The sequence below is a fragment of the Nuphar pumila genome, chromosome 3, assembly GCF_984573655.1.
Source record: "Nuphar pumila chromosome 3, dmNupPumi1.hap1.1, whole genome shotgun sequence".
Lineage (NCBI taxonomy): Eukaryota > Viridiplantae > Streptophyta > Magnoliopsida > Nymphaeales > Nymphaeaceae > Nuphar > Nuphar pumila.
Genome location: NC_143251.1, coordinates 684,037 through 709,872, shown reverse-complemented (window position 1 = coordinate 709,872; position 25,836 = coordinate 684,037). Strand labels below are relative to the sequence as shown.

At 36.5% G+C, this 25,836-nt stretch overlaps 1 protein-coding gene across 1 annotated transcript; it reads left to right on the top strand.

Annotated features, from left to right (window-relative positions):
* Nucleotides 1-635: 635 nt before the first annotated feature.
* On the top strand, nucleotides 636-24,112 carry LOC149841562 (succinate dehydrogenase [ubiquinone] flavoprotein subunit 1, mitochondrial-like). The gene is made up of 16 exons (XM_089998545.1): nucleotides 636-978; nucleotides 1,214-1,381; nucleotides 18,291-18,378; nucleotides 18,574-18,720; nucleotides 18,829-18,969; nucleotides 19,394-19,479; nucleotides 19,564-19,656; nucleotides 19,755-19,818; nucleotides 20,013-20,156; nucleotides 21,044-21,231; nucleotides 21,322-21,496; nucleotides 21,588-21,758; nucleotides 21,891-21,960; nucleotides 22,040-22,160; nucleotides 22,243-22,280; nucleotides 23,657-24,112. The coding sequence occupies exons 1-16, from the start codon at nucleotides 868-870 to the stop codon at nucleotides 23,757-23,759; spliced, it is 1,908 nt and encodes a 635-aa protein (XP_089854671.1). The 5' UTR covers nucleotides 636-867; the 3' UTR covers nucleotides 23,760-24,112.
* The last annotated feature ends 1,724 nt before the right edge of the window (nucleotides 24,113-25,836 follow it).

Sequence of the window (25,836 nt, the reverse complement as noted above, 5' to 3'; positions counted from 1 at the left end):
ACTACATGAAATTCACATTTGAAAATACGTTTGATTAGCTTTTGCTAGGCAGCTGTGCACAAGGTGGTGTACAAGGCCAATAAAAATGATTTAGCATATGGAAAAGTGTTGGTGCATAGTCTTTGGCCGTTAGGCTGATGAGATTGGGCAATCTGGCGTTATCACGGGTTTGTGAAAGATTCTATGCCTGTGACAAAGCGCTTTTCGTGGCTGTAAGAAAGGACCATTGCTGCACTAACCTATTGAAAAGTAGGCCCATGACAGTGGACTTGCTTCAATTTGGCGTTGGGCAACCAAAAAATGTTTCAGTCGAAACAACACCATTTCCCTCATTTCATGTTCAAATTACAGTTTGGTTTGGTTGACTGGAACATAGCAACAAAACTGGTGGGAGCCAAGTTGTTACCAACGGGGGCTTCGCTTGTCTGGTAGGACACCTTGTGGTGGACTTTGCAGGTTCAAAACCCAATGGTATAGTTGTATAACTGGCACCCCAGCTAACTTTTCAAAAAAACAAAAAAACTGGAGCCAAGCGGACCACTCCAGAGTCCAAATAAAAACTAAAAAAACACGAAAAGAAATTGGCCCCTTTTTATTTATTTTTTGTTCCCTAGGCTCACTCAGGGTCCACGTACATGCGACGAGGTGGCCTTCGCTCCACCATGTCCTCCTTAAGACTCTTGTGACTGCCTCTGGGCTCTGACTTTGCGAGAGAGAGAGATCCCTCCGTCCTGCCCTTTCCTATACTTCTCCTGCGTCCCCGTTTCCGCCGCATCCTCTCTCTCTCTCTCTCTCTCTCTCTGACCTCCGTGTCACCAAAAAGAGAGGCTCTGAGGAGATCATCGTCTTCCTAGAGAGGAAGGAAGAATGTGGCGCTGCGTTTCTCGTGGGCTCCGTCTTGCGTCCCCGAAGCCAAGGCCGTCGTTCGATGGTGTTTCCCCTTCCAGTTTCTCCAGATCCCTCTCCTCTTCCTCTACGGTAGTAATCCTGATTCTCCTCTTCTTATTTCATGATTTCTGATCACCATCTCCGATCCTCTTTCGCTGATTAGCGGATTATTATTTTGGGGATCCCTTCTTCGTTTTCAACCTTCTCTCTCTCTCTCTCTTTTCCTGCCCGTGGGAATAAACTTATCTTATTTGCTGCTGCTACTTTTTTTCTCTCTCTTTCTTTGGGTGCCGTCTGGACTCCTTTCCTTTTCTCTGTATCTCAGGTGGACGTTCGGTCATCGTACACGATCGTGGATCACACATATGATGCGGTGGTCGTTGGAGCAGGCGGTGCCGGCCTCAGGGCTGCTATTGGGCTCTCTGAGCACGGCTTCAACACTGCCTGCATTACGAAGCTCTTCCCCACTCGGTCACATACGGTTGCCGCTCAGGTAAGTCTTCCTTTCTGCGTTTTGGATCCGGCCTGCTTCTGTTTACTGAGGTCCCATCCATATGACTCTCGCATCATTGTCTGAACCTAAGAATTTAACATTTTTATGAAAAAGAGGTTGGGATCGTTTCTTCTTCACGACATTGTTATCTTGAAAACCTATTCGGTAATCCTGGAGTTTGATGCATTATTTTTCCTTTTTAGAGTCGTGAGATCAAGTCAAATATTTATTTTCTCATTGGCTTTGATAGCCCGTCCAAGTACAGATCCTGTGCTTAGAAGTACCTTCCATATTATGCAATGTTGGAACTAGTGGTTACTGCACATAATCATAGCAGGGTGCTTTCTATATTTTCTTCTATGTCCTCCGGGTTCATAGCTTTGAGTTGCCGTGAATCAGGCATCGGGTTAACTTGGATTGGCAACTTGATGAGCTGGCCTGAGGAGTTCATGATGCCTGCAAGTATTAATATACGGTAAAATAAAAACTTCTTGAGCAGATGTATTCAAGAAAACAGATGCAAACTTCTTGAGCAGATGTATTCAGGAACACCTCAGCTTGCTTCCTCAAGTCAACATCTGGCAGTCAATCAAGCTGTGTGATTCCAAACTATTTGGCATTAAATGCATTTTGAATTTTAGAAACTGATGCAGATGTATTCAAGAAATTTTAAATTCGCATTGCAAAGCTTTTTCTTGGTGTTTTTCAGGTCCTTTCTTAACATAGTTTGCAAATGGAAGACACTAAATATTATTAGTCCTAAATAGAGAGTTGTGGGGGTGTGAAGAAATGAAAAAATGACAATTTTCTTCAGAGATGTGCCAGTTCACAAGCTATAGGTGTTCCTGTACTTATTAACCTCTTTTGGGTGTGGAAACGCTTGTTAGCAAATTCATGATAAATCAAATGTTATCTTCAGTTGCTTTGCCTCGGTGTACATTTTACTTCAAAACACCAACATATCATGTTTACAGCATCACCTTTACATGCTATGACGTGAAGTTTGAAGAGCTATCTTCCAGTCAATGCAAGATCACAAGTCTTGTATCATGGTTGAGTAGCAACTCAAAAACATTAAAATTTTTTGCTTACTTCAAATATAATGCACGTCAGATGTTGCTAAAGATAGTTAGGTTCATTTGGCCCTTGTGAATTAACTAGTTAAGAAGCAATCAGTTTTCAGAAGTATATCAAAGGGTTAGTTCACTATTTCATCAAGCAAAGAAATTTAGGTTGAAACCTGCATTGACCAGTGTTGTGTGTCTAGGTTACTGGCTCCTCCATAAAAGGCAATCTGCATAACTTGTGAATCAGTCACACAAGCACAATTATGTTCAAATGTACCGAGCTGCAGTATGAAAAGAACAAAGTTATTTTGTATTTAAATATGATATATACAATATAATGTTATATTAATTGATGAGTGGTTGATGATCTATCCACTATGCTGTGATCTCTATGTACCTAGCAACCTGTGAACCACTAACTTGGTTCCCAATCCCATGGCCCACAACTGGAAGTAGAGGCACAAACAAGGTATAAAAGTTATAAAACAGCAACAACAACAACAATGAATTGAGAATGCCCACAAAGAGTCAAGGGTAAAGTACCGGTGAGCTGGATAGGGCGAGGGTATGTGCTAGGATATGAAAAGAAGATTAATATAAACAGAAGATAAGATGAAAGGAAGAGCATCTTGGTGCTTAATCAAGGACATGGGAAGGGTAAAGAGGGAAAATGATGAAGCAGCAGCAAATTAGTATGTAAGGGAGAAATTGTAGATGCAACCACCTTCATCTGGCGTTCTAAAAAGTTCTTGCCTCAAAGTGGGATGTGGCCCCCTTGAGGCAAAGCACAAGGAGTTTGCATCATTGCTCTGAGAGGGGCATTAGTTGTATGAGGTTTAAACCTCACTTGAAGTAAGACACACACCTTTCCTCAAGGTGTATAGTGGTTTTGATTCTTGAGTATTTCAACTACGCCACCATTTGAGCTAGGTTGATTTGATGGATGTTTGTGAATGAAATTGACTATGTTTGCAATTGGAAACCTTTTCGGCCTGGTATCAAGAGGGCTTAGTTGCCTCACCTTTGTCTCAAGCCTTCTAAGCCTTGTCTTCTCCAAGGAAGAACACCGTTAGCCAATCATTCTTCAATTGCTGATTTCAAGTGGGACTTCCTTCTGTATTCCACACAAGTTGGAATCTTTAAATGATTTGGCAGAGAAATTATCTAAATGGAGGCAATCCACCTACTGTTGCTAGGCTCTTGGGATTTTCTGATTTTTGGTCTAGCGTTGTTGGAGGGCTTTTCAGGCAGTAGCAAAGCTTTGCTAACCTCTTCCCTAAGTGATGATGGCACTGGATTTCTGTGTCACCTGATCATTGTCTTCTATAGATTGAATAGGATAAGGGGTGTTCTTTCATCGTCCAAACATGAATGCAAGCATAGTGTTATTATTGCGAGGAACATGGGGATCCACACAAACAACAGGTAGAAGACTAGTAGATCAAAGTTAATCCTGTTGTCTAACAGCACAACTATTAGGCATCCACCATTGATGACCATCTCCAACATTTTCTCTAGGTTTTGAAGCTTTATTTTATTATTTACAAAAGAGTGTATCTGGTCTTCCTTGGAATCCTTTTTGAATCCGGCTTCTCACATGACATATTATGTGAGGGTAGCTATTTTTAAACGAGAATGGCAATTGGAATCCACAACTTCAATGCTTGAAATGAAAAGAGCATGTTCAGAGCCAAGAAGGAATCCAACACTCTAAATTGGAGTAGATTTTAGTATGTTAAAATGATTTTGCATCCTGTTAGAGGATAAAATGATGAAGGTTGTTATTTTCTTGGCAATGGATGTCTAGCAATATATAGAGTAGCAATATGAAGTTCAGTATCCTCTCCTCTTGTGATGGTAAGCAAGCACATGAGTTGTGTGGACGCACATGCATGTGTGTTGGATTAGGGGGGCGTGAGGTGTTGCTTGCTGTATATATATGAAGCGTGTAAAATGAATTTATTATTGGTGTCATTCTCATGACCTTAATTAAAGATCTGCCTTGATTTGGGATGAATCTAATCATCAAATCTTGCATTTGGGATGTGTTTACCATGGCCTATTTGCATACTGTCAATTGTACCTAATAGATTCTTAGGTACCACTTTGTAGGTAGGATTTTTTTAATGAAATTTGGACAGTTTTCTCTTGCCTCTTTTCCATTTTGGACTATTTGATCTGTTGACTTTGATAGAACCTACCAAAGTAGTAAATAACGATATTGAAGACATCTCAAGGACTAGATCTAATGTCCTATGCACTGATGTAATAATAAATAAATTAACTGATTATGCATAGTCTTGACTAAGAGTTTAATGTTTTCATAGTTATATAGAAAAGTAGAGAAACACCAGAAAATCAGAAAAGAAATTAATGAATTCACTACAATCTTATTTAGATTGGAAACTTTTGCTCATAATAAGCTGTGTCTGCTGTTAGCTTAGATGCATTGTGGACCATGCTCTCATGTGTTGTTTATATGCAAGTTTTGTGTGTATGGTTTCTCAGAGTAAGATCTATCGGTTGTCGGAAGACCATTACGCTAACCACAATTTGAACTATTCAACTTCTTTGTGTTGCAAATGGAAATCAAATAACTAGGTTCAGTTGTTTTACAGTTAGAAACAAGGTTTTAAAACCCGTGACTCGGAACTCGACTCGTTCTTTATTGACTCGTGACTCGGCGGGTCAACTCGGTGACTCGGACCGGGTTTTGTTAACTTTTGATTTTAAAAGAAAAACAATATATAAATTGTCAGTCCATGGGAAAGATGTATTATTCAGTACAAGAATGATTCATCATGCCAACACCTTCATAGCCCTTGGGAACTACATGATCCCAATGGCACTGGTATCCTGTGTGATTATGGATTGCAGTCACTTGGATCATGCAATATACAGAGAATGGCAGGTTGAGTTAAGAGATTCATTATTTTGGACAAACAAAGAACACATAATGGAGTTGGACAAATTTTCTGCACCATGCATCACCTTGAAAGAATTCAAACAACTATTAGCTTCTCGAAAGAAGATAGAATAAAATTTTCAATGCCTAAGATTAGAGGTTAGGAAAAGTGAAATTGCTGCAGGCCTTAGATTCATGATGCTCAGCTCTTAAATAAAAAAGATTCCAATTAGACAAAGGGCAGAAACAGAGACAGATGATGTTGGTTAAATGGCTCAGAAGCTGCACCAAATGCTACAGACTGGGGAAAAGTATCACTGTATAAGATAAACTATCATTTACAAGAACATAAAGTGGAAAACTAGAAGTTGCCTTGGACCTCTAGTGGTCCACGAAAGGGTGGTGATGCGGCAATGCTAGTTATAGAGGCAAAGTTTTTTTATGAAGTTGTATCATCATGTATGTAAAGTAATATGTGATATTCAGATAAGGAATCCTTAGGTCCTAACTCTTCAATCTCCATGTGTCTTGAAAGAAATCCCTGCTTTTAGATGCATAGAATTCTTTGTTAATTGGGTTTATAGACTAGAATGCTTTGTTGTTTGATTTATATACTATAACAGTTATTTGTTCAAAAAGATCTTTCCTGACAGTCCATGGGAAAGATGTATTATTCAGTACAAAAGTGAATATGTGTGTGAAATACCCAAAAAATCAAATTTCAAACATCCTAGTGTTGAGAAACTCGGTTTTGATGTCACATAATATGATACACTGTCTCATTTGATTTTATATGATATGATAATATGTTCTCTTGAAATAATGTTATATTATGACTGAATATGTTTTGCCATAAATCTAACGAGTATTTGATGCAAGGATATCTCACCCAATAAGGATGGAGACTTCCTGTTCAAGTACAACTATGGTGCAATCATACTCCTTGAAGAAAAAGCTTGATGAGCCATGCTTTCCTAAAGTTCAAATGAAGAGATCGGCTACCTCAAGATGAAGATTTTTTTCTTCTTTAGAGTCATATGTAACAGAACCTTCAGGAACTTGCATATTGCATATTACATACTCATTCATAAATACTATATCATAAAAGTATACGATAGTTTCAAAAAGCTCATTTTTGAAAACCAATAAGTGTACCTTCTTACAACCTTTTATGAAAAAGATATTTTTTCATATAATAATTGTACCTTCTTACAACCTTTTATGAAAAAGACATTTTGTCATTGTACCTTACACTATATACAAGACAACATGAAAAAAGGAATGTAGGAAAAAGACAAAAACATAACATCGACTACATGGAGAAAACAAATAAAATATGTTTTTGAAAAGACTCTAGTTTCCCTCTTTAAAGAAATATTTTTTATAAGAAGAAGACAAAAACATAAAATCGACTACATAAGAAAAACAAATAAAATATGTTTTTGAAAAGACTTTAGTTATCTTCTTTAATGAAATGTTTCTTAATACAAGAAGACAAAAACATAAATCGGATACATATAAGAAAAACAAATAAAATATGTTTTTAAAAGGACTCTAGTTACCTTTTTTCATAACTATAGAATGTCGACTTACTTGAAGTCATCATTGTCTCTACAAAGGATTAAATGCCTTCTGTAACAAATCCTTGTTAAATATCATTCTCAAAGAATGTCGACCTTCTTTTTGGTCCTCATTCTCTCTTGAGACTTTGAAATACACAACATAAAGAAAACACTTGACATGACTATGTACAAATAAATATCTCAAAGCACTCATAGTACTTATACTCATTTAAAGTAAAGAAGTACTAATGTACCTCAAATCATTAATTAGAATAAAGACAAAACTACAACCCAACGTTCAATGTACTATTGTAAGAAATGGACTTTTTACATAAAATATGTATTACCTAAAATATTACAACGACTAGTGTACCCTCTATTTCACCTTTATGGAAAAAGGCATTCTCGAACTTCTTTAAAAGATGTTTTTGAAATGACCTAACATTTCACATTTCAAAAAGTTACAATTCCAAAATGTAACGACTACTTTTTATAAGCTATATAAACACACACAAATAAACTATTCAAACAATGGAATGAAATAGACGTGTGAGCTTACAAAGAGAAAAATTTCTATTCGTGATTTGAAAAGAGAGCCTTGAAAAAGAAAGAGAAAAAGAAAAAGAACGAAAAGAGAAAAAGTCAAGTCCAGCTCTTTGACAAAGAGTATCCTCTGAGTGACAAACAGAACATTCTTAGAATCCTTCATTCGTGCATTCATATCATTCTGAAGGTTCTATAGGAAGTATTGTAACTCTGTTATTCACTGTATTCCTTCTTTGTTTAAAGAAGTAGACCTCTGTGAAAGAGGGTGTTGCCCTTCTCTGTTGAGAGAAGAAGACCTCTTGGGAAGAGGGTGTGCCCCTTCTCTGTTGAGAGAAGAAGACCTCTTGGGAAGAGGGTGTTGTACTATTTATCCGGTAACTCGGATGTTATAGTGGAATCTCAAGTGGTTTGCTTGGGGACTGAATGTAGGTCTGGATATTGACCGAACCTGTATAACTTTTGTGTTTTATGTGTTGTGCCTTATTGCTTAATTATTTTATTTTATCAATCATTATCATATTTCACTATTCACCCCCCTTCTAGTGGAATTTCATTTGGTATCAGAGCAGGTTTGCTGGTTTCGACGTAACAAGTCTTCCAGCACAAATGGCATCTACCTCTTATGCTCGTGATATTGAAGGTCAACACGCATCTCGTCCTCCTTTCTTCAATGGCTCCAACTATGGATATTGGAAGTGCAGAATGACTATCTTTCTCAAATCCATAGACTTTGCTGTATGGAAAATTGTTGAGCATCCATAGACATCTTTATCCGCAGACTATAACTTATGGTCTGATGAAGAAAAGAAAATGGCAAACTTAAATGCAAAGGCTATGAATGCCTTATATTGTGCCATTGATCAGAATGAATTCAACAGAATATCTATATGTGAATCTGCATATGACATTTGGCATTCTTTGGAAGTCATTCATGAAGGAACCAACAAAGTAAAAGAAGCCAAAATATCATCTCTTGTTAGAAAATATGAGTTGTTCAAAATGAACAAAGATGAACCCATCACAGAGATGTTTACCAGATTCACCAACATCACCAATGATCTGAAATCTCTGGGTGTAACATATTCCCAGACTGAAAAGGTGAAGAAAATCTTGAGATCTCTCACAACTGATTGGGAGAAAAAGACTACTGCTATTGAAGAAGCTCAAGATTTATCTAAACTTAATAGGCAATATTATGGCCTATGAAGTCCACATGAAAGAAAGAAGGGAAGAAGAGCAATCAGTAAAGAAAACTCTAGCTTTCCCAGCCCTATCTGAGAATGAAGACTCAGATAAAGAATCAGAAATTGCGCTACTTACCAGAAAATTCCAGCGCTTCATGAGAAGGAACCGACTTCCAAACAGGCACAAGGAAAGAAAAGATCTTAAAGAAGATCCCATGTGCTTTCAGTGTAATAAGCCAGGCCACTTAAAACGTGACTGTCCCCTTCTCAAAAGAAAGTCCAAAACTGAGGAACCAAAGAAGAGATTCTTCAAGAAAAAGGCTCTGCATGCTCAATGGGATGATTCAGAACCATCCACTAGTGAAGAGTCAAGTGATGATGAAGCCGAAACTGCAAATATGTGCTTCATGGCAAACGAAAATTCGGTAAGTGAAATCTCTGATTTTTCCTTTGAAGAACTTCTAGATGCTTTTCAAGAACTATTTGAAGAATCTAGAAAATTGAGTTTCAAAAATAAAGTTTTAAAATCTGAAAATTTAAAGCTTTCTCAAGAGAATGAAAAACTCAGCAGTGAAAATTTTGAGTTGAAAAAGAAAAATCTTTTGCTTATGTCTGAAATTTCTTCTACTAGCTCCAAAACTAAAAATATGCAAATAGAGATTTCAGAGCTAAAAAGTAAAACTGAGAACCTCATGAAAATGGTTTTCAAGTTTACTAAAGGTAAAGAGAACTTGGATAAACTCTTATCCTCTCAGAAGGTCTTTTTCTACAAGAATGGTATTGGCTATTCTCATTTCAAAAAACCTTCTTGTATAAATCAAAAGACCACGTTTGTGAAAAGTTCATCTGAACCAAATAAGGAGTATTATAATGATAATCTTTTTAACTCCTCTAAAGAGATAGACAAACCCAAATCCAAATGGATATGGGTTCCAAAGTCTAACAAAAAAGGACCCGATTGGGTACCAAAAAGGAGATTTACTTAATGTTTTGCAGGCTCCAAAGAAGAAGAACAGATGGATACTAGATAGTGGATGTTCAAAGCACATGACGGGACATCCAGACCTTTTTGCTATTCTTCATCATAAAGAAGGAGGAACCGTCACCTTTGGAGACAACAACAAAGGTTTGATAATTGGTATTGGAAATATTGGTAACATAGACAAACCTCTTATCAAAGACGTTCTCCTTGTTAAAGGCTTAAAACATAACCTACTAAGTATCAGTCAAATGTGTGACACAGGTTATAATGTTAGCTTTAATCATGATGCATGCCTCATAGCTGACACCAATGAAAACATCATCTTAAAAGGTATAAGAAAGAATAATATATATGAACTATACCTAGAAAACATCACAGAACATTGCCTCATAGCTAATAATGACACTCAACATCTATGGCACATGAGAATGGGTCATGTCAATTCTAAATACATGTCTAAACTAGCTAAAGATAAGTTAGTACGTGAGTTACCCAACATATCTTTTAAAAAGGATTATTTTTGTGATGCATGTCAATTAGGAAAATTGTCAAAATCTTCTTTCAAATCAAAAAATGTTATTTCAAGTAAAAGACCTTTAGAGCTTCTCCACCTGGACCTTTTTGGTCCTTCTAGGGTAGCTAGCCTTAATCATAATAGATATGCTTTTGTCATTGTAGATGATTACTCAAGATTTACTTGGGTAATATTTTTGAAAAACAAAAGTGACACGTTTTGTCAGTTTGAAATCTTATGTAAAAAATTACAAAACGAAAAATCTTGTTCTATTGTTAAAATCCGTAGTGACCATGGAGGAGAATTTGAAAATGAACTCTTCGAAATTTTTTGTAACTTGCATGGTATTTCTCATAACTTTGCCTTTCCTAGAGCTGCACCTCAAAATGGTGTAGTAGAAAGAAATAATAGAACCCTTTAAGAATCTGCCAGGACTATGCTCCAACACAATAATCTTGCAAAATCTTTTTGGGCAGAAGCTGTTAATATTGCATGCTACATAACAAATAGAGTTCTCATTAGACCCTTATTAAATAAAACTCCCTATGAACTATTCTATGACAGAACTCCAAGAATAGACTATTTCAAAGTCTTTGGATGTAAATGCTTTATCCTAAACACAAAAGATAGCCTGGATAAGTTTGATGCTAAATCTGTTGAAGGCATATTCTTAGGATATTCAAGTCATAGTAAAGCATACAGAGTTTTCAATAAGAGTCATAATACTATTGAAGAATCTATGCATGTTAGTTTTTGTGAATCTATTGATCAATCTGTTCATATACAAACTAATGATGATGATGTTGAAAGTACAGATTTATTTTTAGATAACACAGCTAAGTCTAATGAAGATGATCACCAAAGAACCTTTGTCGATATCAAAGATCATCCTCAAAAGCAGATTTTGGGAGAACTAACAAAGGGGGTTCAAACTAGAGCTCAGCTAGAACGGATTGCAAACATGGCTTTCATTTCTCAACTTGAACCAAAGAAGATTGATGAAGCCATCATTGATGAGTTCTGGATGCTAGCCATGACTGAAGAACTGAATCAATTCCAAAGAAATGACGTTTGGGATCTTGTACCTAGACCAAAGGATCATCCAATCATTGGGACAAGATGGATCTTCAGAAACAAGCTAGAGGAAACATGTAATGTTATAAGAAACAAGGCCAGACTAGTAGCTCAAGGATACAACCAGGAGGAAGGTATTGACTTTGATAAAACATTTGCTCCTGTTGCTAGACTTGAATCTATTAGAATGCTCTTAGCGTATGCAAGCTATATGGATTTCAAATTATTTCAAATGGATGTTAAAAGTGCTTTCTTAAATGGTTTTATAAATGAAGAAGTCTATGTAAAACAACCTCCAGGATTTGAAAATGAACAATACCCAGATCATGTTTTTAAACTCAAACGTGCTTTGTATGGTTTAAAACAAGCACCTCGTGCTTGGTACGAAAGACTTAAAACTTTTTTATTAAAAACTGTTTTTTCTGTTGGCAAAGCAGATTCTACACTATTTGTCAAAGTAGTGAATAATCATACCCTAATTGTTCAAATTTATGTCGACGACATCATCTTTGGATCTTCTAACAGCACTCTCTGTGAAGAATTTTCTAAGTCCATGCAGAAGGAATTCAAAATGAGTATGATGGGAGAACTCACCTACTTTCTTGGACTGCATATTAAGCAAACCAAGGATGGAGTTTTCATCAACCAATCTAAGTATGCTCGTGAACTTCTGAAGAGGTTCAACATGAACTCAACTGCTTCAAAATCTACTCCTATGAGCACTACTACTGTGTTGGACAAAGATGAAGATGGTAAGTCTGTTGATACAAAGGTATACCGAGGTATGATAGGATCACTTCTTTATTTAATTGCTAGCCGTTCAGATATAATGTTCAGTGTTTGCTTGTGTGCTAGATTTCAGTCAAATCCAAAAGAATCACATCTTAAAGCTGTAAAAAGAATAATGAGATATTTAAAAGACACCGTTGATTTTGGATTATTCTATTCAAAATCCTCTACATTTGATCTAATCTCATACAACGATGCTGACTTTGCTGGAAGTAAATCTGACAGAAAAAGCACAAGTGGAACATGTCACATGCTAGGACACTCACTAGTATCATGGTTCAGTAAGAAACAAAACTGTGTATCATTATCAACTACTGAAGCCGAATACATTGCTGCTAGCCTAGCCTGTACACAAGTCATCTGGATGAAACAAACTTTAAAAGATTTTGGTTCAAATTTTGAAAATACAACTATTTTCTGTGATAATACGAGTGCTATAAACCTATCTAAGAATCCTATTTTACACTCACGAACTAAACACATTCAAATAAGACACCACTTCTTAAGAGAACAAGTCTTAAACAACATAATTAAACTAAGATTCATACCCACTAATCAACAGTTAGCAGACATATTCACTAAACCATTAAAACATGAAGACTTCACACGAATTAGAAGAGAACTAGGAATATGCAAACTAAGTGACTTATAAATTAATCACACTTATTACCTCTTATAAGTTTTGTTTAAATCTTAAATAGCTTTCCTTCTTATCGATTTTTGTTAGTCAAACTAAGTTTCCATATTCACGTGCTCTTCGTATTCTTATAAGACACATTCTTTATGTCTTTCAACTTGTCATCTTTCAAGTACACATCCATTATGACTCCTTGTCCTATCTCCTTTCTCTCATATCCATAAAAAAAAATAATTTTAAATTATATTAAAATGTATCATAACAATGTTCACATCACTCAACTCCTTTATTATTTTTTTTACGATTCACCTCTCTACTTAGTTTATGAGAACTCATACTTTTCATTAGTTAGAATCGAATGACTCTTTTTGGTCCTTTTACCTTTTTCTAAAAGATCTAGTTGCTATATTCTCACGTAAATTGTTTTTACTATATCATTTGTTATATCATAGCCCAACAAACTATCTATTATCATCTATCTCATATACAAATTGAGCCTCCATTCTCGTCAATTCTTGTTTAAAACTTAACCTTATTCTCTAATAACTATGAACTTCCTCAAATCGAGCTTCTTTAAGAATATAAACAATAATTCATATCAATCATAACATTATGTCTTTCATCAATCATGTTTTTTTATTACTTCTTTATCCTACACAAAAATCCATATATGTCATGTCATTTCTCTCTATGACAACTCACAATTATTACTCTTCACTCATAAATATTTCCTTGTCTCCTCATTTCATCTCTCGAATACATTTTTTATTATATATTTTTGAATCTGACTCCTCCATGTTTATTCTTATTTTTAATCTATCATTTATCAATTCTTATATACTTTTGACTCTTTCTCCTTTTTTGTCTCATCATCTCTTTTACCACTAGTCAAAGTCCAAATGTGTCCTCATATCTACGTATACTCATAAAAATTACAAATATGAAAACACATTAATCATGAAACATTTTTTTAAGGCACTCTTTTCTTTAAAATGTCATATCTTTCAAAGTACACATCACATGATCACCCTATGACCTATTTCCATAAAAACTATTTCTATATTAAATAAGCAATCATGACTTTTCTTTCCATCCGTGACCTTGCTTCTCTCTTATTGTATATCTCACTAAAATCGAGAATCATTAAAGTCTTGTCTCCAAGCAAACCTTTATTTATTCTACCTCTACTTTATGTCATATCTTAATCAAGTAAATGTTGTCCTTTATCACCTTTCTCTCTTCTCTACATATCCATATCATCTTTTTTTTCCTTAACTCTCCATTCACGAATTTAGAATCCCTCCACATAGAGTAAAAAGTTGCTTGTTTTATTAGGCCATTATTTTCAAGATCAATCACTATTTTTTTTGGTTCAACATGACACCCCATACTCTATTAATGGCTTCTCTCACTAGTCGATAAACTCATCCATAGTAAAATCTATATATTTCAATAACTATGTCCTCCTCAATCTAATATAATACACTATCCTCAAACATTGATTTGATTTGTCATTCACAAGTCTCTTAACTTACTACTCACGGATTTCCTTATTTGACTAAAATCTAAAAATTACTCACTTCCAATGTCATTCATTTCTTATCAACAATTATTTTCTTCTTTCTATTTAATCAATTGGTTCATCTCTTACCATTCCATTCGAACTTTTCTATCCTTATACAAACTTTCTCTCGGTTCAAACTCGCTCTCCTTAGTTCTTTTTTTTACAAACTCTTGCAATGGCCTCTTCCTCCTCCACCAATGTGATCGCCTCCGCAGATCTAAGGTACCTAGACCTTATTCACCACTTTCAGTACATTAGCACCTTGCCAATTCAAACTGGCAAACTAGTAAACTTCGACGCCTTCACATCCCTTGACCTCCATACCTCTCTTCAAGATTTTGTTCCCATCTTAGGAATGACTAACTCCATGACCTACTATCCTCATCTCATCAAAATTTTCTACACCAACCTCTCTGTAGACCGTGACCACACCACCATTACATCCATGGTACATGGAAAACTCATCTCCTTCAATATCTCTCAACTAGGCTGCATTCTAAACCTTTCTTCCTATGGCATTGAGCTTCCTAACATAGTTCCGATAGATCGAACTGTGTTTAAGAAAGTCCTTCTCTCTACTCGCTGCACCCATTTCCCATGGCATACGAGCAATCTGAAACCTCATGCTCTAATACTCTCACACATCCTCTCATCCAACGTCTTTCCAAAGCTTCCTTCCAAGGGTTTCGTGGCAAACGAAATCTCCCTTCTCCTATATGCAATCTTCTGCAACTTTCCCATCAACTGGTCCAGTATCATTTTCAATAACATGATCAATTTTCGGACCTTCCACTCTCTTCCTTTCGGGTACTTCATCACCCATATCCTTCAGCACTTCCAGGTGCCTCTCCACCAAGACATCATTCACCGGTCTGATCATGCATTCGATGACTCATACCTCCCTGAGGAAGGGTCCCCTCGAGATCACTCTGACGATGAAAGCACCAGTGAAGCTGATCCCCCAGCAAGCTCTGACCCCGACATCTTCTCTACCCTCGTCGACATCCAAAATACATAGGCTCTACTTCTCAGGAATCAAGCCTTTCTTCAACAGGCCTTTGACTCCTTGACAATGGGCCAAAATTCACGTCGCCGCCGCCGCAAGCTCAATACCACTGACTCTGACTAAAACTCATTTTTTATCTGTAATAACTTTCTTACTCTGATCCCTCTTTTTTGTCCATGACAAAGGGGGAAAAAACCTGTCTCCATTATTGGAGAAATATTCTCTCTTTAAACATTATTTCACTTTTTTATCATATTATTATTTCTATGCATAATGTCTTTTTGACAGGGGGAGCATATTTTGTCATCATCAAAAAGGGGGAGAATGTTGAGAAACTCGGTTTTGATGTCACATAATATGATACACTGTCTCATTTGATTTTATATGATATGATAATATGTTCTCTTGAAATAATGTTATATTATGACTGAATATGTTTTGCCATAAATCTAACGAGTATTTGATGCAAGGATATCTCACCCAATAAGGATGGAGACTTCCTGTTCAAGTACAACTATGGTGCAATCATACTCCTTGAAGAAAAAGCTTGATGAGCCATGCTTTCCTAAAGTTCAAATGAAGAGATCGGCTACCTCAAGATGAAGATTTTTTTCTTCTTTAGAGTCATATGTAACAGAACCTTCAGGAACTTGCATATTGCATATTACATACTCATTCATAAACACTATATCATAAAAGTATACGATAGTTTCAAAAAGCTCATTTTTGAAAACCAATAAGTGTACATTCTTACAACCTTTTATGAAAAAGATATTTTTTCATATAATAATTGTACCTTCTTACAACCTTTTATGAAAAAGACATTTTGTCATTGTACCTTACACTATATACAAGACAACATGAAAAAAGGAATGTAGGAAAAAGACAAAAACATAACATCGACTACATGGAGAAAACAAATAAAATATGTTTTTGAAAAGACTCTAGTTTCCCTCTTTAAAGAAATATTTTTTATAAGAAGAAGACAAAAACATAAAATCGACTACATAAGAAAAACAAATAAAATATGTTTTTGAAAAGACTTTAGTTATCTTCTTTAATGAAATGTTTCTTAATACAAGAAGACAAAAACATAAATCGGATACATATAAGAAAAACAAATAAAATATGTTTTTAAAAGGACTCTAGTTACCTTTTTTCATAACTATAGAATGTCGACTTACTTGAAGTCATCATTGTCTCTACAAAGGATTAAATGCCTTCTGTAACAAATCCTTGTTAAATATCCTTCTCAAAGAATGTCGACCTTCTTTTTGGTCCTCATTCTCTCTTGAGACTTTGAAATACACAACATAAAGAAAACACTTGACATGACTATGTACAAATAAATATCTCAAAGCACTCATAGTACTTATACTCATTTAAAGTAAAGAAGTACTAATGTACCTCAAATCATTAATTAGAATAAAGACAAAACTACAACCCAACGTTCAATGTACTATTGTAAGAAATGGACTTTTTACATAAAATATGTATTACCTAAAATATTACAACGACTAGTGTACCCTCTATTTCACCTTTATGGAAAAAGGCATTCTCGAACTTCTTTAAAAGATGTTTTTGAAATGACCTAACATTTCACATTTCAAAAAGTTACAATTCCAAAATGTAACGACTACTTTTTATAAGCTATATAAACACACACAAATAAACTATTCAAACAATGGAATGAAATAGACGTGTGAGCTTACAAAGAGAAAAATTTCTATTCGTGATTTGAAAAGAGAGCCTTGAAAAAGAAAGAGAAAAAGAAAAAGAACGAAAAGAGAAAAAGTCAAGTCCAGCTCTTTGACAAAGAGTATCCTCTGAGTGACAAACAGAACATTCTTAGAATCCTTCATTCGTGCATTCATATCATTCTGAAGGTTCTATAGGAAGTATTGTAATTCTGTTATTCACTGTATTCCTTCTTTGTTTAAAGAAGTAGACCTCTGTGAAAGAGGGTGTTGCCCTTCTCTGTTGAGAGAAGAAGACCTCTTGGGAAGAGGGTGAAGACCTCTTGGGAAGAGGGTGTTGTACTATTTATCCGGTAACTCGGATGTTATAGTGGAATCTCAAGTGGTTTGCTTGGGGACTGGATGTAGGTCTGGATATTGACCGAACCAGTATAACTTCTGTGTTTTATGTGTTGTGCCTTATTGCTTAATTATTTTATTTTATCAATCATTATCATATTTCACTATTCACCCCCCCCTTTAGTGGAATTTCACCCAGAACTTGCCCGAGTCAGGCCAAGTCAAGTCGAGTCTGGCCAAGTCAGCAGCCGAGTTTTCGCAGCCCGAGTTAAGCTTGCCAGGTTGACTCACTAGAGGGCCGGGCCGAGCCGAGTCACCGAGTTGACTCGGCGAGTTTTAAAACACTGGTTAGAAACAAGGAATACAACCTATTTTATGAACAATTTATGGACATCTTGGGAACTTGAAGCTGTTGTAATTATTAGTTCATGGTTTCATGTTCATTAACCAACTCATACTCAATCTTAAGAGTTATAAATAGAGCTTTGGCCATATTTAGTCACATGTAAGGTATCATGAGATCATGAGGGTATTATTCTTTGTTTGGGCCTATATTATTGGATCAGGGACATGTCAGGTCTAGGTGTAATTGGATTCAATCGGGAATGGTTTAGGATGAATCCTTGTCAGATGCCATTTTGAAAGCTATGAGTAGAGATCTTGCCATACTTATGACATAATAGTGTGGGTATCATGAGATTCTGCAGATATTGTCCCTGGTTGGACCTATATCATTAGATCATGCACAGGTCAGGTCTAAATGGGTTTAGGATGAATGCAGGTCCGCCAGATACAAGTGGTTTAGAACAATTTCTTTTCCTTAAACTCTGCTTACATTTCCTATGCTTGTTATAAAGAAAAGCAAATTTTTTGAAATCCTTCCCAAGATTTTCCCTTGTTGAGAAATTCCCAATAATGCGACCTATGACATAGATATGAAGTTGAACCAGTCCGCAGACTACCTTGTGGATTAACTTGTAATTGGATATTCGATGATATAATCAGAAATTTTGTATCTGATTAAATTAATAGATTTGATGCAGGGAGGCATAAATGCAGCTTTGGGGAACATGAGTGAAGATGATTGGCGGTGGCATATGTATGACACTGTCAAAGGAAGTGACTGGTTAGGTATATATTTTTGTTTGTGTTTTTACCTATCATTTTTGTGTTTGAAAGACTTGTACAATTTGATTCATTTGGTATTCTTTGGTGAACCTTTTTTTTTAATTTTAATTGGGTGTCCTGTTTAATAGAATTGAACATGTCCAAAACATTGTTTTTCTTAAATTTTCCGAGAGGCTTCATTTGTTTCTCTGTTCCTAGGTGATCAAGATTCAATTCAGTACATGTGTAGGGAAGCACCTAAAGCAGTCATTGAGCTTGAAAATTATGGATTGCCATTTTCTCGGACTGAGGAAGGAAAAATATATCAACGTGCATTTGGTGGCCAGAGCCTGAACTATGGAAAAGGTTTGCTGGTCTAGTATCGAATAGAAAGATTTTTCTCCTGACGAGTTCTTCAGATGTATGGCTTGCAGGGGTCGTACCTTTTTCTCACTAATGATTACTATCGTGTAGGTGGACAGGCATATCGTTGCGCATGTGCTGCTGACAGAACAGGACATGCTATGCTTCACACACTATATGGCCAAGCAATGAAGCATAATACACAATTTTTTGTGGAGTATTTTGCATTGGACCTGATCATGGGCAGCAATGGTTAGTGACCTGCTTGGTCAAAGATATTTTATTTCTCCTGAAAAGTAGTATAAAATATTTATCAAGAACTTTAAGAATTAATGCAGGGGAAAAACTGCAGTAATTTTATTGTTTCTTTATGGTGTCAGGGTTTTTTGGATTGTTGGGGCTTCTGTGTGTTCTTTCCATTGTAATGTCCTCATATCTTAGTGACCTATGCACTTTGTGTTATGTCTGATATGGCATGTATCCTATTCTGATTTTCTGGTGAGAGTATAGATGTTGAAAAACTTGGGCACTCTGATGCTTTATATTTACTTCAACTATGTACCTGCAACCATGGAGCACAAAAAGTCACAGCTGCTCTGCACTTTTTGCTTTTGTTTCTAATTTTCATATAAAGTTGGCTTCCAATTGTTGACAATCCATTGAAATTGCTTTAAAGGTTCCTGTAGAGGAGTAATTGCCCTTAATATGGAGGATGGTACTCTTCATCGATTTCGTGCAGCTAATACGATCTTGGCCACAGGGGTAATCATCTTACAGTTAGTTACTTGATGCTGCTTGAGGCCGTAAATCGATCCCTTAACATGTTAAGTTTGCTTGTTATATCAGGGATATGGTAGGACATATTTCTCTGCAACTTCAGCTCATACCTGCACTGGAGATGGTAATGCAATGGTCGCACGTGCTGGGCTACCTCTTCAGGTTGGTGATTTTAAATCCATTTCAGTGTGATAGACATCAATTTATGTCAAGTCTATGTGTAATTTCTGTGCCGTTTTGACAATGTAATCCTGATGCAGGACCTTGAGTTTGTTCAGTTCCACCCCACTGGTATCTATGGTGCCGGTTGCCTCATTACTGAAGGTTGCTATTGTTTTCTTTTGTTCTATTTATCTTTCTTATTCCAGAACCTCATTAATCTATTCCTTCCAGTCAAATGCAACAAGGGTCTATAAGCTGCTTCCATCCTGATCAATCTTATGAATGATATCTGGAGTAGCATTCATCCATAACTTTTGGACTCTATTTCTGATTCACCTTCTACCTGTAATTTGTAGGATCTCGTGGTGAAGGTGGTATTCTTCGGAACAGTGAGGGTGAAAGATTTATGGAAAGATATGCCCCAACCGCCAAAGATCTTGCATCAAGGGACGTTGTTTCACGGTCGATGACTATGGAGATTCGTGAGGGCCGTGGTGTAGGTATTGTTTTGAGCTTTAAGTTGCTCCTTGGTATTGCATTTGCAAAAACATGGTTCATAACTGTGTCTGATTACTTTATCAAAGCATATACTAGCCTCAATGAAGACAATTACTAACTGGACCTACTCTAGTTTATATATTGTTTTCTCAGTGACCCACAGAGCTATAGTGTCTCAAGATGGGTCCGTATACACATCCTAGTGTCTACAATCCTGAAGAATTAGGCAAGCGGACCTGATTCATGATGATCCAATTTGTGCTGTCTTTCAATTCCTTGTTTAGAATGGGTAAGACAAGGGATCCGGCACATAGCATTGCGTTTCCTAGTTCACTAGTAAATCAAGTGTATGCTTCAGTACCATAGAAGTTATACATTCCTCTGTTGATCATCTCTAAATCTTGGAAAAACAGTCACCTATGCTGCTTAATGCAAATTCCCAAGCCTGAACTGGATCCTTCTGTTCAGCTAGTCAGAGAGTAGAGATTTCATATTGCACAGCTGCTTTTCCTGGCTATGGCTGTATTGCAAGACTGGACTGTATAGATTCTTCCATTTAAGTGTTATGCATCTGTTGATCACTTCTAGACACTGACACTAACATCTACATTCCTGGTTTCTCTACTTTAATTTTCCCCAACTCCCTCTCTCCTCTCTCTCTCTCTCTATATATATATATATATATACTACTGTTTAACATATGACACAGATCATCACATTGTGCATGCCCTCTCAAAGAATGCTATTGTCCATAATGTGTGATGCCAACACCATTACTTTTGTCTCAATTTTGTAGCTACAATATCTACATTTTTTTGACTAATTTTTTCCCTTCGTTTTGTCCAAATTGGGTTTTCTTTTCTAAATCAATCTAAGGTGTGATCCTCAGGACCATTGAAGGACCACATATATCTCCACTTAAATCATCTGCCTCCAGATGTATTGAAGGAGAGACTTCCTGGTATTTCTGAAACTGCTGCCATTTTTGCTGGAGTTGATGTTACAAAGGAACCAATCCCTGTATTACCAACTGTTCACTATAATATGGGGGGCATACCAACAAACTACCATGGGGAGGTATAAATTGGACTTAATAACACCAATCCTAATGTTCTTTGAACTTAGTTAATAACCTCTTTTGGCCTCTGTTTGCCGTCGTGCTTCTAGGTGGTTCATATTAAAGGAGACGATCCAGATGCTGTTGTCCCTGGATTAATGGCTGCAGGTGAAGCAGCTTGTGCATCAGTTCATGGTGCCAATAGGCTTGGGGCAAATTCTCTTCTTGACATTGTTGTCTTTGGTCGAGCTTGTGCCAACAGGGTTGCAGAAATTTGTAAGCCAGGTAAGGTCTCTGTTCAAATGTTGTAATGTAGTTGAGCACTTTTTGTTGTGCAGATGAGTGAAAATTAAGGCTTCATTTTTTTGTCATTTAGGAGATAAACAGAAACCTTTAGAAAAGGATGCTGGTGAGAGTACCATTGCGTGGTTGGATAAACTGAGGAATTCAAATGGTTCATTGCCTACTTCAAAGATACGTTTAAATATGCAGCGGGTGATGCAAAACCATGCTGCTGTGTTTCGTACTCAGGAGACTTTAGAGGAAGGTACATTAAAAGTTTTTGGACTTCTCTATAAATTTGTTGAACACTTGAAGTTAAATATCTGATTAAATCATCTATCCCAGTTTATATAAGTCTTTAGTTACCATTGTATTTTAACGATAGTACCTTTTTTAGGCTCTAAGTTGATCGACAAAATATGTGAGAGTTTCGGTGATGTTAAGATACGTGACAGGAGCCTGATATGGTATATTTACTGTTTGAATGGTGTGATATGTTCCAGTTAACCTTCCATGAGGTTTCTCAATTCTGCCGTATGAACACAGGAATTCGGATTTGATTGAGACAATAGAGCTGGAAAACCTTTTGATAAATGCATGTATCACGATGCACTCTGCTGAGGCCAGAAAGGAGAGCAGAGGCGCTCATGCTCGTGAAGATTTCCCAGTGAGATCATGTTCATGTATTCGTTAGTTTTTCACAAGTTGCTTTGCTTCATTTTCTTGACCACATTACCTTTTGCTTGCAGACAAGGGACGACACAAAGTGGTTGAAACATACTTTGGGGTTAGTCATTTCTCTCTCTCTCTCTTGTACATGCACACACACACACACATACAATATTCTAGTATTAGCATGCCATTCAGGGATAAAGTGTTTGGACAACATAGTTTGGCCAGTTCCTATTCTCTGAGAAGTAGGATCAAGTACTCTCTATCCCTGGAGTTTGAAATCTTTTTGTATTAGGACTGTGGTCATATCACAAATCTCATTTTCAGGAGAAAATCTCGGATAAATTAAAACTACTCATTTTTCTAAAGAAAATATCAGAAAAATCTTGAATATTTATAGTTAAATGTAAATTATTCATACCTTTGAAGTATTAAATATTTTTTAAGCATATCTAAAAGATCTGCTTAAAACGGTGTTCCAATTTTTCAATAAAGCCTATGGGACATAATTTTAGTGCTCACATCAATGGGGAGAGAAGGAGCTGATGCCTTGGCTATGAAAGGCCTTCCTATCCTTCGAATACTTTACCATATTTTTAAGCGAATCATGACATACTATAGCATAAGAGGTGCTTGCAAAAATGCCTCTAATGCTGCATATGGTATAATGGGTGTTTAGGAATTTATCATGCTATGATTGAGAACACGATAAATTTGCGAGAAATTAAAGAGGCATTTTGAAAACATCGCATTTAAAATGGTAGTACTTTGTTTTGGTATCTTATCACATTTTCATCATGATAAACTCAAACTATTCCCTTTCGAGTAAAAAGGAAACTATTTTGTTATAGTGTGACAAGACGGCATCTAAAAAGGGGAAATAAAAGTTCAATTATTAGACTTGAAACATGACTTTATTGAAGGATGTTTGGTTTGACTTTAGAACCCTACATGACAGTAGGAGAATTTATTTTTAAACTATTAAAAAACGTGGCCCAACCAAAGATTTAACAAACCTTAGCTTCAAACATGGTTGATGAAAGCATTGAAACACAGGAAATATGCAAAGACTGACGAAATGTATAAAAGATGTAATCTCTAATATACTATACAATGTGGCTATCTATATGCCTTGAGAAGATAGAAAACTGGAACACTTAGAAGGCACAGCATTGTAATGGTTCTCACCTTACAAACATAGTTTTCTGAATCTAGAATCCTGATGCTGCAAAAACAAATAATTGACTATGTGGGACATGACTGACTCCTGATAATAAATGCATGATAAACTCAAGCGCATAAGTTGAGTTTTGCTGTTCTAGAAAGAGTGCCAGTGTTGTTTGACTATCAGTAGTTGAATAGAGGGTTGACTTGTGGTAATGAGATTTTTACTTGATGCAATGATATCTAAATCTGCTGGATAGAGCAGCTAAATTTTGTACTGGCTATGTATTCTTTGTCAAGAGGTTTGATTGATCATATGGTTTGCAGGTACTGGAAAAATGGCATGGTTCGGCTGGCATACAGACCTGTTCACATGAACACGTTAGATGATGAAGTTGAATCATTTCCCCCAAAGGCACGTGTCTATTGAGCTACTTGCACAGATATTGGGAGGAGGACCGACCTATAATAAGAGCAGTTCCAATAAAGTATGGATGATTCTCCCAAGTGCCTATCATTGCACACTGTTTGGCTGTTGACAGATTGGTGATAAATGCATGGGTAGAGTGCTGTTCTCTGCTTTGATAATAAATGTGTTGGGAGCGTTTTCGCTTATCTGGATATACTGTTTCCATCAAGTCCGGTCTTCTGGACCTTTTAACTGGTTGCTGTGACGATTCGTTGAAACATCCCTTTAGGGGAAAACATGCAAATTTCTGAAATTATTGGGCATGCCTTCGCATTGGTGAAATGTGAAAGGGCTTAGTTTCTTTGGTACTAAAACTGAATTGATGTCTGCATGCGTGTGTGTGCTTGCACATTCTCCTGGCCTGATATCAGGTAAAATAGAAGACTGCAGGTGTCCCCAGATTCGCTTCCGCTTTGTTTGTCTAAGCAAAGTTGCAAGCCTTTATGTTTACAATACAAGCAACCCCTTGTTGGCACAGCTGTACTATTTTATCTTTTTTCCCAAAGGCAACAGCGGTACTATTTTAGAAAAGGTTGAGACGATCAAACTTTTGAATACAAATATTCAATCGCCCCCTTGTAAAAGTCGGAATATGCTTCAACACTTGGCCATTCTATCCATTTCCTCTGCAAATAGACCTTCACACCAATCCCACCCCCTGAACAGTTTGTATTTGGGAGACGGCTTTAGATACCCCCTTCCATCAATTTGTGTAGGTAATCCACTGGTTCAAGGCAACGATTGGCAGCCGAGGCTTTAGATTATTAAGGCCCCCATTTAATTCCTTTACCACCTTTCAATCTTAGTATTTTTGAAATATTTTGTAACCTGTTTAAATGATGCAAGGTGAGTTCTTTCCTTGGGGTTTTCCTCATTATTTCATGTACGCAGTCCGATAATTGGTCTCCATCGCCTTTGGGTTTTTTTAAGATAACTTGCTGGGAGAACATTGACAGGCTCTGTGAGAGTCCACTTCTCAAGGATTGAGTTTGTCCCTCGTTGGTATTCTTTAGTATCCTTAATTTTTTTTGCTCGACTCACCAACGGGGGCTCCGCTTGTCTGGTAGGAGCAGCTTGTTCACGTCACCTTGTGTAGTTGTTTAACTGGTAGGGGTCTGCCTAACCCCAGCTTGCCTTTAAAAAGAAAAAAATTTGTTCGACTCTGTCGGTCCTGCAGAATGCATGGTGGTGAGATTGAATGCCTGTATTGTTTACAAAAGTTCATAGTCTAGGAGATCTCTGTGCGTATTCAAGTCATTTTTGTCCATTCAGTGTCACCTGCTGAACTGCTTTAGTATGTTGTTTTGGGGTGCAAAATCTGGGAGATTCAAAGCAGCAGCAGTTTCCCTGTCTGCAGTTGTATGTTTTGTTGAAACTTGTATGTTTCCATAGCTCAGATGCTGGGGCCAACAATAGAAAGAAAACTGAAATTTACTCCAAGAGACTAGCTGAAAGGAGTCAGAGAACATAAGCATGCCATGTAACTAACACTGCCTCTGATTTCAACCAGAAATAAATGATATGCTGGACCAGAACTTTAGTTGTTAACCAAATGAGATGACAATAATTGTTGTTACTGTAAAGAAATAAAGTTGTTGGACCTTTCTCAGAATTAATTGAAGAAAGCAATTGAATCATATAAATAAGCAGTTTGTTTTTGAAGAGAATAAGCAGTTTGTTGATTCTACGAAGTCCAACAGATTTGGTTTTTACGTCTGTGATATCTCATCTTTGTATATTTCTCTACCGTTTCCCATTATGCAGTGTGAGGGGATGAGACATCAAATTACCTGAGTGCTTGTCCAGATGACTTCTTTGATGCTTCTGGTGGTGTCTCTCATCCTACCGATCCTCTTTTTCACCTCCTGTGCAAGAGAAATCTGAATGCTCTAATAAGTATATTTCTCGACAAAATTTGGCTTTTTGAGGACTGAAGATCTCTCTGTCCTCTTAGGAACTTAGCTTTTATTTATGCTTTTCTGATCTGAAACATAGGCGCTGATCTAAATTCGGAATTGGAATTGAGGTCGCATATTTT

Bases quoted from the DNA above. Each gene is read 5' to 3' on its own strand.
- LOC149841562 (XM_089998545.1), top strand. From the start codon at position 868: ATGTGGCGCTGCGTTTCTCGTGGGCTCCGTCTTGCGTCCCCGAAGCCA. The intron at 19,480-19,563 runs GTAATCATCTTA...TTGTTATATCAG, and splicing joins ATACGATCTTGGCCACAGGG to GGATATGGTAGGACATATTT. The intron at 19,819-20,012 runs GTTGCTATTGTT...TGTAATTTGTAG, and splicing joins CGGTTGCCTCATTACTGAAG to GATCTCGTGGTGAAGGTGGT.